Source organism: Saccostrea cucullata, unplaced genomic scaffold (assembly GCF_032062105.1).
Source record: "Saccostrea cucullata isolate Sc308-1 unplaced genomic scaffold, CSIRO_AGI_Scuc_v1 ctg4913, whole genome shotgun sequence".
NCBI classification, from domain to species: Eukaryota; Metazoa; Mollusca; class Bivalvia; order Ostreida; family Ostreidae; genus Saccostrea; species Saccostrea cuccullata.
Window position 1 is genome coordinate 17,297 of NW_026939230.1, and position 24,688 is coordinate 41,984.

The window sequence follows — 24,688 nt, forward strand, 5'->3', positions numbered from 1 at the left end:
ATACATATAAAAAAACACTTTGAAACCTACCTATCATTGCAATTGAAAGATGTAAAAGTTGTAATTAATGCAGTTTTGAGAATTCTTCCGCGAGTAAGCAGACACATGTAACCAGTTTTAGCAAATAAATTGTGTCATTTTAAACATATATCTTCACCATTATTATGCCTTTATTTTTGGATTAATCAAATTGAATGCTTCATTATTTTTTAATGATGTAGCATCATTATTGCAACGGTACATATTACATTATCATAACGTTATAACTCAAAAAATAGTTATAACGATTCATAGCTTGTAGCAACATTTTTACTCCTTGTCTTACTTTCAAATGTGATTTCTGCATTATGCTTCGGATAAGTTACAGTTAATGGAAGAGCCAATGCCCCAATTCTTATTTATGTGAGCTGATTTCTTTTGATTTTTGCATATGACGTTGTACTTCCATGGCATTCGACGTTTGTTGGGTAAAAATGAAACTCTGACAGCTATCTGTTTTTAGTTTCGTAGATTTTCAAAGTCATTTTTTATGCAAAGTACAAATGTAATGTAAATACCAAAAAAATCGATAAAAATTAATTTCTTTAATGCCATTTTAGAAAAAAAAATCAGAAGATTAAACAAACAAACAAAAAAAGGAGCAAACGACATTGGAAAAACCAAACAATTAGAGTAACATATTTAAGGAAAATACTAGTTTAGTTTCCGAAAAGGGTACTTCTGTACTTCACTGTCAAAGGTCACTTCTGTGTGACCCTAAAGCTTGTAGCTAGTAAACATTGAAAAACAGGCACCGTTTTGTTCACGCTGATCTCTAAATTAATAGAATCCGTAAAACATTTGTTGCTGATAGGGATTTCTTTGCCTAGCAATAGTTTTGAATATTTCTTTATAAAGTGCTATATTCCTTAAATACAAGTAAATCGAGGTACATGTAAATGATTGACAAACAAGTAAATGAAACTTGAATTTCAACAGTTTCAAGTGACTGTCGTGATTTTGTAAGTTCTAAGTCGATACAATGACTTTGTCAGCAAATACAATTTATCACTGCGATAAATGCTGAGTGGTTTTTCATACTAATTGTTGGTCCATCATTTACACATTGAATTGACTACTGATTTTCCGTTATTTCCCTATAAATACAGGTAGCACACAGCTTGTGTAACCTGTCAGCAGGAGATGCTCACTCCTCCATGGCACCTGATCGCACCTCTGATGTTTTGGAGGTCCATGGTTGCTATGCTGCAATTCTGTATTTTTCTTTTATCTTGAGCTTGAAAACTGTTCGTCATCTCCATATATTCCATTTAAAATTTAAAAAAAAAGTGATTTATAAGGAAGGATATACATAAGGAAGATATATCTCTGAACAATCCAAGCATCAAAAATATGATCAACATTCACAGTTCTTGCTCTATCTTTTCTAAATATCAGAGAAACCATGTGTAATTTACGCTTTATAGATTAGAATCATGCAACTTGTGGCTTTATTCATTTTAGGGGATATTGTTTTATTTAGTTGTTTTACCACTGGACTGTTTGGTCGATGTAGCGGGTATGTTAATTGAGATTTTTCTTAATTTTTAAGAGTTTTATTTTTCCAGTTTTTAGTTGATAAAGCAAATGAAAGGTTTGTACATGTATTATCCTTAAATTATTTGTTCACGTTTGCATCTGTTGGTAAATACATAAGAATGTTTTACATGTAGTACAAAATATGTTATGAAAAATTAAAATGAAACTATCAATGCAGAATACACATAATGTAGGTTTAATTTATGCAATAATAGTCATATCTGCTGGATTCTACATATGGCACCAATAGTTACTTTTAAAGAAACTAATCTACGGTTCATAGTTTCTATGTAGACCGTTTATGTAGTAAAGCTGTGTTAAATCTACTTTCTTGGATTTGAAAATGTCGATACAGAAAAAGCGATTGGCTTAAAAAAAGGCAATACCCTTGATTTGGCATGTTTTTAGGTCACCTGAGTGAACTCAGGTGACCTTTTGCTATCTGTTTTCGTCCGTCGTCGTTCGTCGTGTGTTAACATTTGAACATTTTTAGCTCCTTCTCTGAAACCACTGAACTAATTTCAACCAAATTTGGCATATAGCATCTATGGGTGAAGAGGAACAAAAATTGTGAATTTCATGGTCCCTGCCCCCCCCCCCCCCCGGGGCCTTAGGGGTGGGGCAAAAACCACTAAAATTAGTGCAATCTTTAAAAATCTTCTTCTTTACTCCTGGACATCAAGCAGTTAATCTGTTGGTATGATTGTAATCAGCGTTGAGTTTTCTACCAAAATTTTGAAATTTATGGCCCGGGGGTCAGGGATTCTAGTGCTAGGACTGGGCTAAACAGGTCATATAATGATAATGCATTATTTCATTGAAATTCTTCTTTTCTGTTTGTGGGCATTAAATAAACTAACCAAGTGCATAGAAAAGTTGAAAATGACCACCTTTTCCAAAATTGTGAATTTCATGGCCCCAGGGTCAGGGGTTGTAGTGCTAGGGCGGGGCTATATAGATTATATAGTGAAAATGCATAAATTCTTTGAAATTCTTCTTTTCTGTTTGTGGGCATTTAAAATAAACTAACCAAGTGCTTAGTTATGTTGAATAAGACTGCCTCTTCTCAAATTGTGAATTTAATGGCCCCAGGGTCAGGGGTTCTAGTGGTAGGGTGGGGCTATATTGATTATATAGTGAAAATGCATAAATTCTTTGAAATTCTTGTTCTCTGTTCATGGGCATTAAATAAACTAACCAAGTGCATGGCTATGTTGAATAATGCTGTCTCTTCCAAAATTGTGAATTTCATGACCCCAGGGTCAGGGGTTGTAGTGCTAGGGAGGGGCTATATAGATTATATAGTAAAAAATGAATTATTTCTTTGAAAATCTTCTTCTTTGCTCCTTTGCTATATAGTAATGTTGAATAAGGCTACCTCTTCCAAAATTGTGAATTTCATGGCCCCTGGGTTGGGGGTTCTGGTGTTAGGGTGGGGCTTTATTGAATATATATAGTGAAAATGCATAAATTCTTTAAAACTCTTCTTTTCTGCACCTGAATACTTACCCAATGAACTATGTACATACTTATGCGGAGGAAGGATGCCTCTTTGAGATTTATAGGTCACCTGAGTAAACTCAGGTGACCTATTGCTATCTGTTTTCTTCCGTCGTCGTACGTCGTTCGTAAATTTTTGAACATTTTTAACTTCTTCTCTGGAACTACTGAACCAATTTCAACCAAATTTGATATACAGCATCCATGGGTGAAGAGGAACAGAAATGGGTGGGGCCTAAACCACTAAAATTAGTGCAATTATTAAAAATCTTCTTCTTTACTCCTGGACATCAAGTAGTCAAACTGTTGACATGACTGTAATCAGCATTGAGTCCTCTACCAAAACTGTGAAATTCATGGCCCCTGGGTCAGGGGTTCTGGTGTTAGATCGGGGCTATGTAGATCATATAGTAAAAGTGCATTATTATAACTAACTAAGAACATAGTTATGATGACCAAGAATGCCTCTTCAAAAGTTGTGAATTTCATGGCCCCTGGGTCAGGGGTTTTTGTGTTAGGGCGGGGCTGTATAGATAATATAGTAAAAGTGCATTATTTCTTTGAAAATCCTCTTCTCTGCTCCTGGGTATTAAATAAACTACCTAAGAACATAGTTATAATGACCAAGAATGCCTCTTCAAAAATTGTGAATTGCATGGCCCCTGGGTCAGGGGTTCTTTTGTTAGGGTGGGGCTCTATTGATTGGTATAGCAAAAAAAAAACATTAATTCTTCATAAACCTTCTTCTCTGCTCCTGGGTATCAAACCAATAAACTATTTACATAGTTATGACGAGGAAAGATGCCTCTTCCAAATTTGTGAATGTCATGGCCCCTTGTCAGGGGTTTTGGTGTAAGGAGGGAACTCTTTTGATTATATAGTGAAAATGCATGAATTCTTTCAACATCTTTTCCATTGCTCCTAGGTATTATATGCAAATGATCTTAGTACATACATTTATGATGAAGAAAGGTGCATCTAGCAAAATGAATAATTTCATGTTCTCTGGGACGGGGGTATCGGGAGAGGGGGGGGGGGGTAACAGTGCATAGTCTGAAGATAAATAAATGCTTTGAAATCTGGTCTGAATGTGGTATTAATCAACCATTTATAATGAAATGAAATTTATGATAAAATGTCCAAAATTTTGAAATATGTGGCCTCAGGGTCAGTGGTTCCTGTGGGGTGGGGTGCACCACTGGTTATAAAGTGAAAATGCATTTTCTCTTTCTTACTCTGATCTAACTCTGGGTATTAAGCAACTAGACTAAGCATTCTAAGTGTATAATTATGATAAGCAACGGTGCTTCTTTCAAAATTGTGAATTTCATAGCATCTGGTTTAAAACACGAACCAAATTCAATATTTGGAAAGTTTCATTATACTCAGGTGACCTATAAGGCCCGTGGGCCTCTTGTTTTTCTTCACGAAGATCCAACGTTGGACTGGACAAGTGCCAAAGGTCCGATATTCAAACCCAAAGTAATGAGAATTAATTGTTTCTGCTTATGCATACTTGTTAAAAATATTTGAACATGTAGAATGAGTTTCTCTATATATGTAAGACAAGGTGATAACATACATGCATCACTCCTTCGATTCTCATGCAATGTTCGTAAAAAAACACGTCTATGAAGCGTAACTTAAAAATTCAACTTGATTAAATAAAAAAAAACTTCTAAGTCTATCGATGGATGACGCTTTCGTCTAACATCAAGTCAAGAAAAAAATCTCTTGTCGTTAAAATGATTTATAAACTCCTACGTTTCCCCATGATGAGAAAAATGAGTTTAACGGCTACGACTATCAAATCCTACAATCTTGATTATTTGCTCACTTTCTGAAAAAATATTCATCTAAAAATGGAACACGAATTTATATCTGAATATTAACATTCAGTGTAATTTTCTTTATGAAATCCATTAGAAATCCATGAGTACAAATCTCTATAACACACGCAAAACCTTTTCACCGTGCGTTAGAATACACAATAGGAACTACATGCAATTTCAATGCTCTAGGAACACCGAAATGTACAGTGTTTTGACTCAATCTAATAAAAAGATCTATAATCCTGTTAAATTATTTTTTTGCAACAAATGTGCATTTAGAATTAAATAGTAACTTTTTTTCCTCGCAATTTTCATTTGCATTATATATTTTTGCAGCATCATTTGACGTCACAATCGGCTCTTACGTCTATTAAGCACGCCATCTTTGAAGGGCACGAAATTCAATTTAAAGATTAACAAGATAAATAATTATGAAGAGGGAAAATTAAAGAATGTAAATATAGGCATTGATTTCATATTTTTGTATGTCTTCATTCCTATAACACACCTGGCTGTGCCAAAGTATAACGCGCGGTATTCAAGGTGTTTTAAAGGACCAAAGACATCCAAAAAATAGAAATAAATGCTTTATTGTATCACTGATGGTACACTGTTTTTTGTGATTTTAATATGTAGACCTTTGATATGCTGCAGAGGATATGAATACGAAGCAAAGAAAGACATCTGTTTGCGTACGTATCACTCTTCCATTTGAATTCAAAAAATTATTTTGTACTCATGGGAGAAAAAGGATGAAATTGTTTTTAAGTTGAATACTTGAATTGTTTCTTGTGTTCAGGCTGTGACTATCCTATGTTTGGAATTGGATGCAGAGAAAAATGCAATTGTTCTAAAGAAAACTGCAACGTCTTTGACGGATGTATGTTACATCTCACAAAAGGTTAGCATATATGTATTTAAGATACTTAAATGATGTGTATTCTTCTCGAAAAAATTATTATATCTTGGTCAAATTCCCGTAAAGATTAACAAAATTTGGATGCAGGAGAATGCATTTTTACTGATATAATTATTTATAGGTAGAGGGTCAGAAAGGTTATCAAGATATAATTTTGACATTTGAATTAAAATAAATTAAAGAGTATTTTAAGAAGGATGAGTATAATTGTTAAAGCGTTCTATATATATATTTTTTTTCACTTTTTGCTACTTCCTGTGTTTTTGTTATCTTATTTAACTACATACCATTTAACATACATTACCATAATTGAAAGAATGACGGAAAATCAAAAAAAAATAATTGGAAAGAATCAATCAAAAACCAGGGGTAAAAAACTTTTTAAAAAATGTTTTCATTTTTCCTTAGAAACAGAAGACACGGCCTCGACTACCAACATTAAACTTTCCTGGATGACATCACATGTAACAACACAAACGCATGAAACAATCAGAAGAACCATACAATCTTACAAAAGTATACAGGGAACAATTTCTTTACATGTTCTTTTAAATATCGATATATTGTTGAGCATAGTGTAGGTTGTATCGTGTTTATTGTTTATTTAGCATCTACAATTACATAGCTTACATTTCCTCGCTGTTGATAAACGAAGATGATAAATTTCAAATACATTCAAATAGTGGCAACTCCAGAAATTTTCCACGATCGCAGGCATAAAAATGAAATCAAATTGAATGGCATAAAGGCAAAATAAACTAGAGGTACTGTGAGCAATGAGCTCACTCAATGATACCTCCCGTCTTCCATGTTTTGCTATATATTGTTTATACGGTAACGTGTAAAGAGGAAGAGGAACGTGATATCTAATGTTATTCAGAAGCCGCCATATATCACGTAATAAGAATATAATGACAATGTCCATGTTTTGCTATGGGAAACCTAAAATTTGTGTAGGATCAAAAAGTAAAATAGGAGGTGCACAATGGCAATATGTATGAAAGATTCTGTAAAAGTTTCATTACATTTCACTCAGTGATATAACAGGAGTTGCGGATAAGAGATGTGTACCCAAAGCGTAACAGACAGACGGTTAGACGGACGTACGGACGGATGGACATACCGATTAAAGTATACCCTCCCACTTTTCAATCGGGGGTATAATTAGTGTATTTGTGAGGATCACGGTTCTAATAAATAGACTAATATAGTTAGAATAATCTAACTTTGTCTCAGGACAAGCCATCGCCACAGTTAGAATATGTCCCACACACCTGGCATGCAGCAAAATGAATTTGACGAATATAAAAGGATTTTCAATCACTATCAAATTAATGAAAGCAAACCTTTTTAAGATTGTATATGCCTCCCCCCCCCCAAAAAAAAAAAAAAAAAAACAATCCATGTAAAGACAAAAAGACGCTTCAAATTTACCTGCCATGTTTACATTCTGAACTATCTGAATTGTTTGTAGTAAAAGCATTGAGTATAATATGCCGCCCGTGTTTATTTTGCTACATTACGAACTCATGGAACGGATTATATTGTTAAACCAGGTTCATAGGACAATTACATTTCAACAATAGAACATTCTATCTAAGGCTAAGTTTTTTTCACTATAAGAAATATGCCTTAAAATATTCCGAGAAAATCGATATAAGGTTGATATATTTTTTTATGAGCACGAGTTTAATTTAATTGGAGTTTAACTCAATAAATGCACATGTGTTCATGGGGTCTAAACCGAGTTCGACCAATACAACTTCACGTACATCAGCTGTTTGTCACGTGGCATGGTTAAAATTAGACAAAATATGTAAGGATACAAAGATCGTAGAGGTTCAATGATATACGGATAAGTTGTCACTATGTAACTGATTGTATTTTTCAAGATAAATTCCTTAACCCGAAAAAGGCTGGGAGCAAATTCCCCATGCCCGAGAATAATATGAGATTTAGCCGTCTTGTGATGAACGTCGTGAATTTACACTATACGCATTGAAATAATGTAAAATTGCGGAAAAAACCAACAGCCCACAACTTGCTCTCAGGACTTTTCAAAATAGTAGGGACAATAGCTACATGTGTATAAAATAACAAAATTTATTGTTACCAGGTGAGCGGATATCGTTAAACTTTTGAGATTTTCGAGGGGGTGTGCATGTGATTGCAGTGCGTTTATGACTGTGGCTATATACATGTTAGAGAACTATTCGTTATATATTGATAAGATTGTGAAATATTGAGTACTGCATTGAAAATTATGACTCAATCTTAGTGAGATCACGCTTATTTAGTTTTAATTTTCATATTTACAAGTTTCAAAAATAGCTTAATCTTCGTCTCAAGTTCAGCTAAACTCTGTACGTGTCAAACTGGTCTATGACGTCATTCCCGTCAGTACAATGAGATCAAGTTGGCATTGATTTTACATTCAAATAATGTTATAATGACATAATAAGTTACACATTAAGGTATACAATAATGTAGTCAATATTCATAAGAAATCACAGATTGTAAGAGTGTATGAGAAAGAAAATTATAATTTATTTGTCAAGATTCATTTGTACAATTTCATCGTGACGTCTAAATCGATTCCCTGAAGCTCTGCATAGACTGATATACCTTTGAAATTCCTTATTCGATATCGAAATAACTAAGTAAGTGTACAGATGTTCAAAACTGGTAAAGAAACGTCTGCATTATTGAAATATTTGCTTCACTTTGCCGAAGAAAATAGATAAGACAACAAAGACTTTAATAAGTTCTGAATTAAAAAAAATATCAAAATTCAACTACAGGTACCTGCTAAAATAGCCAATGAATCTAAATTTAGATTCTAATTTAAACTGCTCGTTGTTTTTCTCTCTCATTTCTTTCTTTGTTGAATTTTTGCTTAGGACAGTAACTTTCAAAGTATGCGAAATGTCATGGAACAAATGATAAAATCTTACGCTACTCTTAACGAAGCCCAATCTAGTTGGAAATTACGAAAACAGCATGATAAAAAAATTTGATTCTTGGATATAGATTTGTACGTATTATGCTAAAAAAAATTAGAATGAAATGTTGTTACCTTGCCTTCACTGTAGTCAAATGGGGGCACTTTCAAGATATGAACCATTTTTCGTGTTTTTATGCACAATTACATACTAAAACTCCACAATAAACAAAGGAATTGACAAATTAAAAAAAATAAAGGATGAAATGTTTTTATTTTCACATATATCACGCAATTTACATCCCTCTTTTAAGAAATGAAAAGAAAATCGGAGGTAGCCTATATTTCAGTGAAAAGGGGGCATATCAAAACACCAAAAATTAGGACTTATTTTAGGCAACTAAATATTTTATAAGTTGCAGTTGGTTAACATAACATCAATGAACGATTGTGATACTGTTTAAGTTTCTAAAAATTAAACCATTCTTACATTATAACATAATTTTCTCTTTATGCTCAATAACAAATGGTGCGTATAAACACTTCAGTGTTCGAGGAGGAAGACTAAAATCGTTTACTTTTGGTTTCAGTGGGATTTTTTTCTAACTCACAAATTGAAATAAAAGATCAGTGAATATGTACCAAGGAATTGATACCTCAAAATAAATTATGTTTCATAGTTGTTATGAATTAAAAAAAATATTTTCTAAAAACATGTAAGGAATGAAAATGCTAGAATGAGCACAGTCTTATAGAGCAAGATCAGCGAAACATTTTAGCGCAATTTTGACGTCATCTTAATTGTGACGTTATTGTATTCAATTTTGACGGCAGTCCAGGGTACTGTGACGTCCCTGAGTCGACGCTGCGTTAAAACGTATGCGCAGATCAAGTAGATCGGGCCTTGTTAAAGAGATGGAACCTAAAGGAAATGGGTATTTATAGTGAATATTATATTCGATTAAAAATGAATTATGGAGATATTGGACAAGCTTGAAGTTCATTTCAATCAATACAGAACGGGAGCAGAGCAAACACAGATACCCCCAAAACATCAGAGCTGGGATCTATCTTGGTTTCGAAACGATACACTACATCAAAAATTATCTATGAAATAGGTCGATTGGTTTCCTTAAAAAAGTACACGAATAAAGAACAAAAGATAAGGCTTGCTCATTTCATTTTGTAACCTTTCCATTTTGTAAGTGTTTACTTGTATGTAATCTGTTTGTATGTCCTTCTTCTCTGCTTTACGCTTTTCATACTTTAATATTTGCATATCCACTGCACTCTCCCACTATGAACATGAAGTCATCAATTGCATTCATAGCACTATATACGCAGTTGCTTCCACTACGAGTGCAATTGCTCTATCACACTCGTGAAGAGCATTTTCTATTACACTTGTAGTACGTGTTGTGGGGTATATATACGAAATGTTTCATAAGAGGAATAAAAATAACTTTTTAATAATATTCTTTGAAGATAAGGAAATTCAGAATATTTAAAATTGCTGATTTATATCTTTAAAAATTTAATTTTGGTTAATGTATTTAATTGTATAATAAAACTTTTTAAAAATTTTAGAGAACTGCCATATTTTTATTTTTTGTATCATGCATATTTCAACAAAGAACGATAACTCTTCACACTTGGGTAATAACATTCAGAAAAAAAATTCTTTAACTAGTATATCTATTTCAAGAATGATTTCAGCTATTAAAAATAAATAGAAAAACTGAAAAAAAATTATAGAAAAGCATTCTGGAGTAATAATCATTATAAAAGCATTCTCTTTTTTCATCATAGTATTAAATTATTGATTTTCGTCAGAGGGTTTTAAAAAACGTTGATCGATGACGTCACAACTGCAACAAAACAAAAATGTGATGTCGGCGCTGATGTATCCAGATAACTGTGTTTGAGAGGGAAATATTTTATAAAAAATGTTTGTGATTTATTAGAGAAAAGGATCATTAATCAGGTTTACTGATTTTAAAGCCGTATGTTTTTTTTTTTTACTAAAGACAAGAAGCTGCGTTCTTATGTAAGTCAGGATTTCCTCTGATATTCTTTAAAAAAAAAAATCAAAGAATGCAAATATAAGTAATAAACAACGATTATTCAGTGAACATGGCATTATGAATAGCAATAGCTCTGCTGGCATATTTTCCATGATGCGCTAGCGCGCATCATGGAATATGCCAGCAGAGCAATTGCTATTCATAACGCCATGTTCACTGAATAACGTTGTTTATTTCTTAAATAATAATAATAATAAAGCCTTTATTTATCCAGGATGACATATTTTAGCAACAATGCTAGTTTTCAATATGATCCTGCAGTATAACATACATACAGACAGGTATTAGTAAAACCTAGTTTAAAGAAAATAGAGTACATATAAGATTTTTTAAAAATGAATTATAAGATTAAAAAATACTGAACAAGATTAGACGCATGATGATATTCTCTAAGATAGTTTCTTTTAAAACATACAACACTTGTCGAATTCCTTATGTTTTCACACAATGTATTCCATGCATTGCTACCTGAAACAATGAAAGATCTCTTATAATACTCAGTTTTTGCCTTGGGTACATACAATAAATTTGAACTGGAATTTCTTGTTTGTCTTTGGCTAACATCTGATACATATTTGAAAACATTTAAATAATCAGGCATAAATCCACGTAATAAATGGTTTTTCTAAAGATAAAGTAATCTGATAGATGCATCCAATGGAGTTTTGTAAACATGACAGAAGCTGGCGTTTGAAAATTTCTGATATTCAAAATGACTCTAGCAGCAGGTTTATGTAATATTAATAGCTTTTTCACGTTTTCAACATTTTTTGGATTACTCCATGTAGTACAACAGTATGTAATATGAGGGGAAATCATGGTATGAAAAATCTTCAATAATGCAATTAAATCCCCCTACATTTTAGAGTCATTTCAATATTTTGATTAAAAAAAATACGAGGTCCTATTCATATAGCCACACAGTGATCATATATATTTAATATTATTTATAAACTTTATAGACAAATCGGTAAAATGTTTTTGTTTTTTTTTTTTGAAAATAACATAAGCCCTTGCAGGCATCTGATTGACAGTATGCAAGTCTTTTCTCTTTAAAAAATATTCTTATTGTGCCCATTTTACCTTTTATTCATTTTTTTTGGTAACTTGAGACTCTTACAGCAAACAATTTTATTGAAAACAAAGGTTATATTATAATGGATGTAAAAAGAGGAATCAAAGCTACATCTTCTTGTATCTCAAAGAACTCAATTAATTTGCAAGTGCATGTACATTATGTACTTGAAATTTGATAATAATCTGAAGAAGTTGACGAAAGCACCTTATTTCGTTGGACTGATTGATTGTATGTCGCTAAAACTCCTATTCGAGATTTCTTAACTATATAGAAACATCACTTTATACCCTAGAAGCGCTTACTTTAATTTTGCCCTATTCTATGCCAGTGAGAGCCATTGAACGGAGAGGGTATTTTTTCCAACCAACACCTACCATGCAAAGTACCACCTTTTGAATGTTTCATACGAAAGACCAGTGAATTCAAATAAAGTTTCGCGTGTTTGGCAAAAGAGTAGTCACTACCTATACCTATGTACATGAATTATGTTTGACGTGGTGCCGAGGACGAGAGTTTAACCCGGACCTACCAATCAAAAACTGAATACTCTACCAATAATCACTAAGAATTACTTCATATAGGTTAAAGCATCAGGAAATACAAGAAAGTGAATTATTTCCAATTAGAATAATACATACTCTTTTCCATATCAAATTTTGTATCATCCTTAGACCCTAATATCAGCCGAAGGGTCGAGGGCTGATATTGGTAGAGGGCCGACACAGAATGTGATGTGGAAAAGGGTATGTTTTATTATGTTTATTACATACTTAGTAATAAAATACACTACACATTAAGTTTAAAAGAAAATAACAAAATAATCTTGCACGGACTTCTTACATGTGCACAGTCTATTGTCTCACAGGGTTTGGGTATGTTTCTACTTCTATTTCAAATGTATGTAGTTTGAAAATAATCTTTTGTCAGTTAGATTATCTTTACATTCAAAAATGTTAAAATTAAGAGAATGTGTACCCCCAAAACACGTGTATGATCACAAATACTGTTTTTTAGGTTTAAATTACTTAGGTGTGATATTTATCCGTATCAGCCCCGCAAATTCATATCAGCCCTGCAGGGCTAATAAAGCTACTGAGACGTCAGACATATTGAATATGTAAAAATCCTGTATTTTATACTAAGTATGAAATACTTAAAGTAATTGAAACACCTTTTTATATCCCATGTTATCCATGTTTTCATTTCTAACTTTATTTATAATGCATGATTCATGATATAATTTGAAAGCATGCTTCTGAAGATTTTGTAATCTTAATTTCTTTTCAATGGTTAATTATTTACATCTTTGTCAGACAATATCAGTTTGATATTTTACATTTAATGCCATTTTTATCAACTTTATAAATAGCTTTGTAAATGTATCTAGTCAATGAAATTCTTTGCGCTTGCTTGCAACTATGCTATTGTGTAAAACTTTCGACTATAGGAACACATGTGAAATAATCAAAACCTTAATTTTATTCTTGTTAAGAAATTAACAATGTTTGGACTAAAACTATTCACATTTATTTCTACAGTACATTATGCTGTATTGGTTCAAATTGACAACGTATCTAACATAAAAGTGACTGCTTCGGGCAAATGTATAACTTTTAGCAAAGTCATGAATGTTTTCCCGATCATTGGACAAAAACAGTGCATTCGAAAATGTTTACAGAATCGCAAGTGCAAGTCTGTGAACTATCGAAAGAAACAGCTCAATTGTGAACTAATTGCAGCAAAACAGGGAGAATCTGGAACCTCTTTAGTTTTGGATTTAGAGTGTGACTATATTGAAATGGAAAATCAGCCACAGGTAAGTAATGTCTCGACGTTTCTAGAATACTGTTGATTGTATATTGTTTATCGTTTCATTAAAGACAAAAGATGAAAATATCAGAAACAGTCTCGTTCTATACATCCTTGTGCTAAATTATCAGCAATTTAACAAAAGATAGTCAATAAGGATGTAGATTAGGGAACAAACAAAAATAAAATAACGAACTAAAACTACATGTATGCTTTTTTTTAATTCTTTTAGGTCAATAAAAAGCACTTTGTATCTTCTCGTTTTAATTTGAACACGGATTGCAAAGTCTTAGAAGATGTTATATTGATTTTAATCTGCTCCAAAAATGACAAAAAGTACCATCATTTAAGTATTTTTGTATGAATGTGCGCATCTAATGTGATAAAATGTTAAGGATTTTTATTTACATTGCTGTCTTTTTTTTCTGCCCGATTTTGTATTTTTGCCTTGACCTACTGTGTTCGATGTACAAACATTTGGCACATCACATACATGTATTACATTTAAAAATTTCTTCATTCAAGGCAATTGACATATAGACATCGGTATGAAAGAATATTAAATGTCATTTATTTGTTCACTTGCCTATTTTGAAATACTTATTAGCCTTACTAAATCTTGGGTGAGCTTTTCTGACCAATAGATCTCTAACATCTCTCGTCTGTGTGTCTCCTTTTATCGTTTGTCCATTTTCAACTTTATGAAAAGCCAGTGCCTGGTAACTACAACAGAATTAGTCACACAGCATCCTTTGGTGAAGAATTGAAGTTGTTCATGGGACTAATTGTGTCAGTTATTTTTTTTTTTTAAACTTAGGGACATTTTTGGGGGGGAAAATTAAACCCCTCTTTGAAATATTTCAAAATTCTCTCCAGATTCAAGCAAGAGGTCAACGTCATGATCAATGAACCTGATGTATCATGGGTCACAATAGGAATCAATGTTGAAAGTAGGAACATAACAACAATGTTTGCTCTAAAGTATAAGCAGGCTCTAGTTTTTGTTATAATTAAGCAAGAATCTTTGACTAAAATAAATTTAAGTTTGTTAAAAATTGTGATAATGAGAATGGATAGAGCTAGTTTACAATTAACGATTAGTCTTATATCGAAATCTATTTAAACAATTGTTAACAACACTCACAAAGCCGCACAAAATTGTAGTAATGTTCATGCTCCTTAGATTGTTTTTATTGATTTTTCTCCAAACATTCAGAGATCAAATTTTATCTTTGCTAAAAACACTATTAGAAAAAAATAAATCTTTAAAGAACAACACAGTTACGCTTTGTTTAGGTATCTATTAAGTTAGGGTTGAATTTTCTATATTTCAAGACGCAAGAGTTCTGGATTCTTTTCATAGCGTTATTTTTATGCAAATAAATACAAGAAGAAATTCATAATGTTCAAATTAACTCATGACATTAAGTAGGCGAAGGAAGGTACAGAATGCTGAGACCAATGGGTCTACATGTATCCTTTTCACAGGAGCTGGCGGGATCTTGTAAGGCAACATCGTGTAAAGTGGAGTGTGTGCCTCTAAGTAGCGGAAAACCATTCTGCGTATATGGCAGTAAGTAATAAACAAATAGTTTACGGGTTCTAAAAATGACATCCTATAAAACAATGAAAAGCTTCTTGGAGAACGAAATCATATTTTTTTTAAGTCTACAGCAAGACTTGATTATTTCGACTGAAAGTAAAATGTTTTCAGTAAAACTAAGCTTGATTAATAAATCTTATCAAATATTAAAATGTTTTGGTTGACGTGATGAAATGAAAAAGAAATATACACGCATGACGTACTAAAACAAAATTGCAGAGCAACTGCAGATATTTAAATGCTTCCCATTTCATGTTCAGAAATTCCATAAATAAGTAAAGGGTTATACGTCAATTCGCATTTGAAAATGTGTGTCCAAACATGTATTTTTTGAATTCTTTGTGTAAAATTACTTAAAGTGAAAGAACCAAAAACGTTTTTAAAGAAAATATTAATTTAAATAATGTATATACTTTGTTGAAAATTAATTACAATATGTATAGTTACGTACATCTTTAAAAAAGGAATTATTTGCAATATTTCAGTTTTATTTGCCTAAATTTGTATTAAAAAATGTCTGTGCATAGGGTAATGTATGAAAATTTAATGAATGACCCAGAAGTGAAAATGGAAGACATTTCCTCTAGGTGGTATGGAACAAAATGGAATCGAAATGTCAACAATATCAACCCAATTAACAAGTGTTACAATATAAAGGATTATCAACTCTAGGCATAGTGAGATAAATTTCTGTAAATAATCTTATATTCATTCTATTCCAATGTTCCATTTATGCTACTTTGTTACAGAATGTCCTACATCATGGCAACTAAACGGGGAGAAGAAATATTGTTTTGTGAAAAATTCTCTTAAGTGGCAGGCTGCCAAGGTATGTCTTTTAAGGTGGCAGGAGATTTGTGATCTTCCGTTGGATATCTAAACCTCACAAAGAAGTTAAGAGCTCTTTATTAGTTTATAATAAAAATACATTAATTCGATCTGTATAGTGCCATGTCCTTTTTACGATTATTTAAAAGTACTACAGTAATCATTTTTAATCATATGCCTGTGAAGGCTGTGAAGAGCTTCAAAGTGAGAATTTATGTTTCGGAACTCTGATCATTGGAAAGTAATATATTGATCATGCCAACGCCTGCAGTGACAAGGGTTACGGTCTCAACCAATAGACCAACAACTTCAAAGAACCAAGCTTTTGGTAACGTTTCATTTGCTTCAATTTTTTTCGCAGCCGATGCTTGAACCCACTTATTTCTTATCATGAAGCGATCACTCTACCAAGTGAGCTAAATAAAAGCTTTAGAAAAATATAGGTTCGTTTTCATCAAATACTACGCATAGCTGAAAATGAAAGTGTGTCCCTATAAAATGACCGTGTATGTTAGAAAAAAAAACATTTTTATATACATCTCATCTCTCTGGTAGTTATTGACAACCCGATCTCCGTAACAAAATAATGTTGTTGCCTACAAGTTAATAAAATTCAGAACATTTATATAGAGTTTCAAAGAAGGTGCCATATTTTTCTTTAATTTTGCTTGATGGATACCTGCTATGGCCATGCTCTGTTTGTTACAACGAGAACGCAAAACTGGAACTCGGATGGTCATTTATTCCGAAATAAACAAGAAGTATTATGAATCGTGAGCTCAGTAAATGACGCCCCCGCCTCCCATATGATTATAATGGCGATAAAAGTGTCAGGTCAAAAAAAACAAAATAGACGATGCATATTGGCATTATGTGATCAAAAATCTTTTAAACCATTATTCACCGTTATTCACTGGTATAAGAGGAGATGCGGATAAGAGAATCCATCAATATTATGCAAAAAAGACACTGTCCATACTTTGCTCTGGTAAATCCGAAATATATGTTTCCAATAAAAAGGTTAAATAGGAGATGCACAATAGAACTATGTAACAAAGAATCTATAAAGGTGTCATTAAATTTCATTCGGAGGCATAAGTGGAGTTGCAGATGAGAGATGGGTACCCCAAAGCGTAAGAGACGGACGGGCAGACATATGGACAGCCGTACGAACACTACGGAGGAACGGATAGCATAAACTGTTAGAATATAGCAAACTTAATAATACTATACACTAATACATGTAAATACATTATAAAATAGAATGAAACCGATAGTTCTAATTTCATATAAAAGTCTGAAAGTTACAATTTCATGCAATACGATACGCATTGTCTTTCTTGTTAATTATACAGTAAACATAATGCTAGTTTAAAATTTACAGCAACTTCAAAATGCATTCCACAAACCTTAAAAGGGTCAATGACGCGTCAACATCCGCCCAAGGAAATAAGACATTACGAAATAAGCTCTTTTTCAATGTGATTTTTTTAAGGTCTTCCGTCTTTTGTTAAGTCTGAACGGAAGACCTTATAGCGATTCTATTGTTTCTTATTATTATTAACATAATTTTTCTGACGCGATATCTCGAAGACAACTGGGTGGAATTACATGAAATTTTCAGGACTGATGTTTTCTTAAATGAGTTTGACACATCTGAGAGATTTTTTTGGAAATTCGCTTCCGGTGCCAAGTTACAGGCCTTTTTCTGATTTCTTTTGTCCACGGATTTTCTCAAGAATGGTAAAAGATATCAATGTGAAACTTTCAGAGATTATAGATGATGATAAATACTATCCAGGACGCGACTTTTCGTTTGTCGTCATTACTTCCGCTCGCTACCGGAAGCTAATTTAAAAAGTCCAATTTTTCAACATTTTTTTGTTTTTCAATATTTTTCGTTTAATTTTTTGAATGTTAATAAAAACCTTTCTTATAATGCTTACTATATAATTTGTTTGAAGATTGATAAATCTAAACTCTAGATATTAGCATTTAAAAATTTGAAGCGCTCCAAAATGGCCGCTCTCTCTGTCAACTCCGACATTTCGCAGTAGGGGTTTATTGAGGCAGTCGAGCATTTGCTTAATCGAAAGTAACATAAGGACAAATGAAATGTAAAGGAATACTTGGATTTTCACGTTGTAGTTACGTTACAATTCTGTGTCAAACTAAATTCTTCTTAAACGTCTTCTATAATTGGTTTTGGTTGATTCTCAAAGTAAAAATAGAAAAGACTAAATGTGCAAATGAAATTCGATACCTAATATCTTCTGATTGCACCACGGAAAAGCAGATCTTTAATCATCGTTATAATTCATAGTTTTTCAAGAAAGAACATCAATGAATACGGTAAGTATAAAACTTACCCAATGTTTTTCCCATGCACACTTGTGCCATATTAAACTAATAGAAAAGACAAAGTAAGATAACCATATTTTTTTTTAAAGTTCGCTTAATGGAGTTTATATTAACATTATTGTCTCAAAGATCTTATTCAAGTTATTGAGCACAAACGATATCCAATTCCTTGACCGTCGTAAGGTAAGCCATGTTTTTCGGAGAAAAATTTCCAACTTCTTCATGAATTTTTAAACTAACCGGGATAGTTCACTTTGGCGATAAACAGGAAATTAAAATTTTAAAATTCATAGCCGTTTCGCTGTTTTAGTGTTACTTCCTTATATACTATATGGAGTTTGTGAAATATTTCAATATACTTTCTAATCATCAAGTTTTAGGCTTAATGAACGGTTTTTTTTTTTTATTTCATTGAAGCTATCACACCTATTAAATAGAACATTCCAAAGAAAAGGCGCGAAGATTATAACTCGTGGCGTTTGGCGCAAATTTATGAATAGTGACTAGCCTTTCATAATTCTAAGTCAAAAGTACTGTTCTACAGAGGTATATACAAGAAGATTTAGAGCAGAGGTCCCGACAGCGTACGTAATATTTATAATCTGGATTTTCATGCTGCTGACTTGGATTCAATCCCCCTTGCGTGCAACATTTTTTTTTTACCTTTTCAGGTAGATTTTACAAACTTAAGGGTTTTTTTCGGAATCGGACGGAAGACCTGGTTGCTCGTAACGAGATCGTATCTAGTTCTCTTTTATTTTTCTTTCATTGGAAACGATAAACAGATTCAGGTTTCTCCTGATTGGTTTTGCATTTCTTGTCTAAATAAAACAGCTTCATTTCTGTGCAGTTTTGTGCCATACATACATGTATTCACCGCGGAGTATAATTGCAACCACTTATAAATATTGTTGAGATACATAGGGATGGCTTCTGAACAAAACAGAGAAAGGTCTAAATTCAATTACTTGTCAAACAATTCGCGATGTCTGATTCAAAATTTCATAAGAACAAAATGTTTCTTTTCTCTCATGATTAAATTTCATCTCGTACAGAAAAAGTGTGCTTTTAACGAGAACATTTTTAGTTATCTATTGGTGCCAGATTTTCTGAATTTTTCTTAACTAGTTAAACATTCTAACGTTCTCCGTAAAAAAAAAAATAGTAACTTAGGTATAGAAATCAAATTGACAAATCATTATTTCACCCGATGACACTTAAATAAGGTGTCATTTAAATACACAGAAAATATTTATCCATTTTATTGCAGCGACCTATTTTGCCTGTATTTTTATTCAAGTCATTTGCACTAAATTGATACAATTAAATTAATGTAATCGTAAGATCGTTGTTTGAGGTTAAGTATCAAGTTGCAAATTTGAAAGCATGATTTATACAATATGGCAACGACCTTCATTTAAAATAATGTATATAAATTCAACATGTTTTTTTCATAAATCAGAATTGTGTATAAACCTCTAAGTAAATATAAATGTTCCCTTTATTTTATTCCCTTAGGATAGCTGCATTTGGATGGATGGATATCTTCTGGAAATAGAAAGTGAGGCTGAACAGACCTGGATTCAAAACAAAAGTACGTTTTTTGAGTTTTTTGTTTGTGATTTAAGGGCTGAAAAATAGTCCAGTAATGTACAGTATCGACAAGACCCAACCTGACACAAAGCAGTCCTAGAGCAGTCGCGGGAACTGCTCACTGGGACTTTTAAAGCAGTCCCAAAGCGGCCAAAGAGCAGTCCCACAGCAGTCCCAGAGCGGTCCCATCATTCCCAGCGGTCCCAGAAAGCAGTCCCACAAGTCCCAGAAAGCAGTCCCAGTGGGCGGGGTTTATTAATTCAATGGGCGGAGCTAACTCAGAAATGAGATTTCCAATAAACAATGGAACTATAAAAGGCAGATGATTTTTTTTTTTCTGAGCAGTATACCAGGAATCCTTACGATGCGAAGGTCATAAAAATTATACATGTATGAACAGTACGCGCATAGAAACAATTTGAAATAATATTTATTGTAGGAAGAAAGCTTTCACACCTACATGAATAAATTACACTGAACATGAATATTGAATCACAATTTATTTGGGGGGTTTTGTGGTTGATACTGGTTCCCATATTTATTACTTTTTTATGCAGAAAAATTAAAATTGAATTAATTATATTCCACCAGAATTACTTTTAAATAGATCTTATCTTTATAGATCATGGCCGATTTCCATACTATCGGGATACTCTAAAGGCATTTTCTTAAGTATTAAAGCTTTTGAAAAATTCATTCACAAGAGGAAACACACCCTTTAAGCCTGGTTTAATGGTGGCTCATAGGTCCTTAATGGTAGTTTAATGGTTGTCTTTAAGTCACCATTAAGCACCTTTAAGTAACATTTACACCACTATGAAGTTACCATTAAGCCATCTCAAAGTCCTTAATGGGTGCTTAAATGTAGCTTAATGGTAGCTTAATGGTGGCTTACAGGTCCTTAATGGTAGCTTTTAGTCCACGATTAAGTCATCATTAAGCTACCATTAAGATAGACTTACAGGTGCTTAATGTCCAAACTCCATTAAGCTACCATTAAGCCACCATTACGCAGTCGATATTACTGTTTTTTTATGGTTGAAAAATTAATATTATAGTGATTTGTCATCACAAATTATAAATGCCGAGTTCACACGATTTGGTAAAAAAACACACACACACACACACACACACACACACACACACACACACACACACACACACGAGGCGCGAACTCATGACCTTTCGAGTAGGTGGCTAGCATTTTAACCAGTAGGCTAACACTTCTCTTGATTATTTTAGGAAAATAAAATAGTAAAAAATATATATTTTGCACAAATTTGTTTTGGACTTGTAAAAGTATTTTGTTGAACGTTTCAAAAGTATTGATTTGATTTATTAAACTAACTATAAACAGCTTTACTCATGGATCTTTTTAAATGGCTTATATCACATTAATATTTCTAAACCGTTGAGTTAGGCTTTTAAATTGTAATGAATTTTTCGCTCTGTTGTTCGAAGATTTATACATGTAAGCATTAAATCATGATTGAGATTAAATTAATTATAGATAAAACACAAAAAATTTATCATTGGGAAAGACATATGATTTTTTTTGTTTTGATATTCTGCGGATGTTAATGGTTTTTGTGTCTAAGATTTAGGCCTAGTGACAATTCTCGTTTACGCCGTTACCGGGTTATGTTAACAAAAACTTTTTTTTCGAATATCATATCCAGTTAATTTTTTTATTGTATCATAATGGGTATCAAAATAATTGTCCTTTTACACTGAATCATAATTTTTAATTTTTCATATGCTTGCGTTAAATTTAAATTTTGTAAAAAAAATATTTGATCATCAAAATCTGCTAGTGTACGTTGTGTGTGTATAGTTTCCTGTTAGTTGACCGGGGACGGTGGACACTTAATTAAGGTCTTTTGTCTAACCAGTCGGTAAACTGTACACTGTTAATCTTACCCCGTTTCCCAATGTGTATAAATCTGGTCGGATGTCATCTTTAATCTGATCGGCTGTTCTTCTGAAAATCGATTTTGAAATAACAGACCGACTAGATTTTGACAGATACTTACCGCTGCATTTTATAAGAAAAATAACAAATGAATTCAAATTATTCATGATGTAAAAGTCAAACTTTAAAAACTAAACATTTTTATACCTGTAGCCCCACCCCCCATCCCCCCACCCCTTCCATAAAAAAAAGAGAAAAAAAAAATTGCATGAGAACATGACTTTATATTTCTGTGAATTCTGTAGCGGAATGCTGCTTTTAATACATGAAATAAAAATACCATCTTTTTTAAAAGTAATATATATTTTGTGTTCATGGATGAAGATAATTTTAAGAAGAAATCGATTTTCAGAAGTAAAAAGTTAAGATTTTTCACAGGGGGTTGCCCCCGGCGTGTAATAATATAATTATTTATTTTTTAAACAAAAATCATATACAGTAATAATAAAAACAACGTATGAAATCATTATTTATTTAAAAAAAAAGAGATCATTTGCGATAATAAGATAAACGTCTTTTTTTATTGATACTGTAAATGATTAAAAAAAATAATTGTTATTAGAAACCGGCAGCAAGCCCCTATGGCTTTAAGCTAACTTTATTCTCAGTGCCCAAAATGTTGCATGTTGAAAGAAATGTTATATAAAAATGACGATCAACACAAAATTTTAGATCACAAAAAATAGATTTTGCATAAATGATATTGAAATAACTAAAAAAGTTAGATCGAAGATTCGATATAAGATGGGTAAAAGTTTAATGAGGTTTGACCATTAAGTCACCATTAAGCTCGGCTTAAAGGTGGCTTAATGGCAGCTTAATGAAGTTTGGACATTAAGCACCTGTAAGTTGCAGCTTAATGGTGGCTTAAAGGAGATAACTTCTATAAGCACCATTAAGTCACCATTAAGCTACCATTAAGCGATTGCTTAAAGGTGGTCTTTCGTCTTGTGTTTGTTAATTTTGCCATGTAATATTTTTCAGTCATGATTATTTTTACTGACATGTCAGTTTAAATTATTTTAAGTTTCCGTAGCTCTATAATAAGTGTTTTATTTGTAAATACATGAGTATAAATTTGTAAATAACCAGAATGGAACCCTCAGATTATGTTAAAAAAATAAATCCTGAAAAAAAATTATACACATTTCGTTAGTCTTTTTTACATTACATTTTTTACATAGATTAAAATTAGGGTCATTGTTAATTAAGGAGCATGTTTAATGATGTGTAAAGGCCGGTATGCACGGTAAGATTTGTATTATAAGATTTGTATTATAATACAAAATATTACTGTGTATACACTCTTAATACAGTGTTTCATAAGATTTTTTCGAATCTTATAAAACTGTATTTAGAATAGAGCAATGCTCTATTTCCTAATACAAGTCTTAACTTACCTATCACTTTAAACCAATGAAATGTAATGACACTAGGGGTCATCCTATTTTTATCATTACTACAAAAAGTACATGGTTAATAATAATGGCCAACTTTACAAGTAAAGACATAAAAAAAACTCGTGGTTATATGGGAAGGGGAAGAGGACTTGTGGAATATATCAAGCAGTGCATAGTACGATGATAGACACTGCTATCAGAGCCTCATCCTCCATTTTAATTATTTTGAAAGAAAGAGAATTATGGCGGGGGAAACACGTAGTTTATTTACAATATTATAAGATATGTATTAGGGTGAGTACAAGAAAATATTATCATACAAAAGTATTATAAAACTTGTATTATACTACAAATCTCATCGTGTATACCGGCCTTAACACTGATACGTGTACCCAAATAACATGCATGATTGATTTTCTGCCCAAACGCGATTGAAACCGCAGGTATTCATACTATGTTATTTATACACATTATCGGCCAGGTAAACACAAACAAAACAATAAAGAAATAAATCACAATTCCCGGTATATTCAACTCTTTATTTTTTAATGTACTCTTTAAATAGCTTGCCTATATATTAAAAACTAATTCATTTGTAAATTTCCTAATGATTTTTCGCATTGTTTATGTCATGGAAGAATGGTGGCATAATTTTATTTCATGATCATGAAATAAATCGTTAGGTTTTATTTGAGGGTTGCATTGAATACTTTTTTAGCGTGGTAGTTGTAAAATAATGTGGCTTTTTCAATTAAAAAATCTTGTATCTAAATGCAATATTTTTTTTTTAAATAGTGCCAATGCAAATTTTGAGTATTTAATCTTATTATTAATAAAATAGGCCTATATGTAGATAATTTTTCTTATGAGTATGTAACTTATTTAAGGGATAAAAATCTCCTTCTTATTTAACAACTTTATTTTTTTTTTAATTTGTTCTCAACTACATTTGTGTAAATACACAGTCCCTAAACTATCAATTAACTATAATGCATATAATCTCTAACTATTAAAAGGTTGTAAGAAACCCTTGTTTCTTTAATAGTTTAAACTTCTCTCTGCTGCAAGTAAACAAAACAACAGGCTTAGGGAGCCTGCAAATTCAAAATACACAAGGGGCGGGGCTATCATGTCACTCAGAACCTTTTTCACACATGAGTGAACAAAGCAGTCCCAGAAAGCAGTCCTAG

The 24,688-nt window shown here is 32.2% G+C and overlaps 2 protein-coding genes across 2 annotated transcripts in view; both read left to right on the top strand.

Annotated features, from left to right (window-relative positions):
* The first annotated feature begins 1,439 nt into the window (after positions 1-1,439).
* On the top strand, positions 1,440-6,605 carry LOC134252591 (uncharacterized). The gene is made up of 4 exons (XM_062735090.1): positions 1,440-1,558; positions 5,547-5,602; positions 5,710-5,811; positions 6,238-6,605. The coding sequence occupies exons 1-4, from the start codon at positions 1,476-1,478 to the stop codon at positions 6,408-6,410; spliced, it is 414 nt and encodes a 137-aa protein (XP_062591074.1). The 5' UTR covers positions 1,440-1,475; the 3' UTR covers positions 6,411-6,605.
* A 6,797-nt stretch (positions 6,606-13,402) lies between these two features.
* Positions 13,403-24,688, top strand: part of LOC134252589 (C-type lectin domain family 10 member A-like) — a 32,157-nt gene continuing 20,871 nt past the window's right edge. Inside the window, exons 1-4 of the mRNA XM_062735088.1 lie at positions 13,403-13,748; positions 15,230-15,314; positions 16,094-16,173; positions 20,052-20,127. Of these exons, the coding sequence (XP_062591072.1) occupies positions 13,434-13,748; positions 15,230-15,314; positions 16,094-16,173; positions 20,052-20,127 (556 nt within the window). The 5' untranslated portion in view covers positions 13,403-13,433. The remainder of the gene's footprint in view (positions 13,749-15,229; positions 15,315-16,093; positions 16,174-20,051; positions 20,128-24,688) is intronic.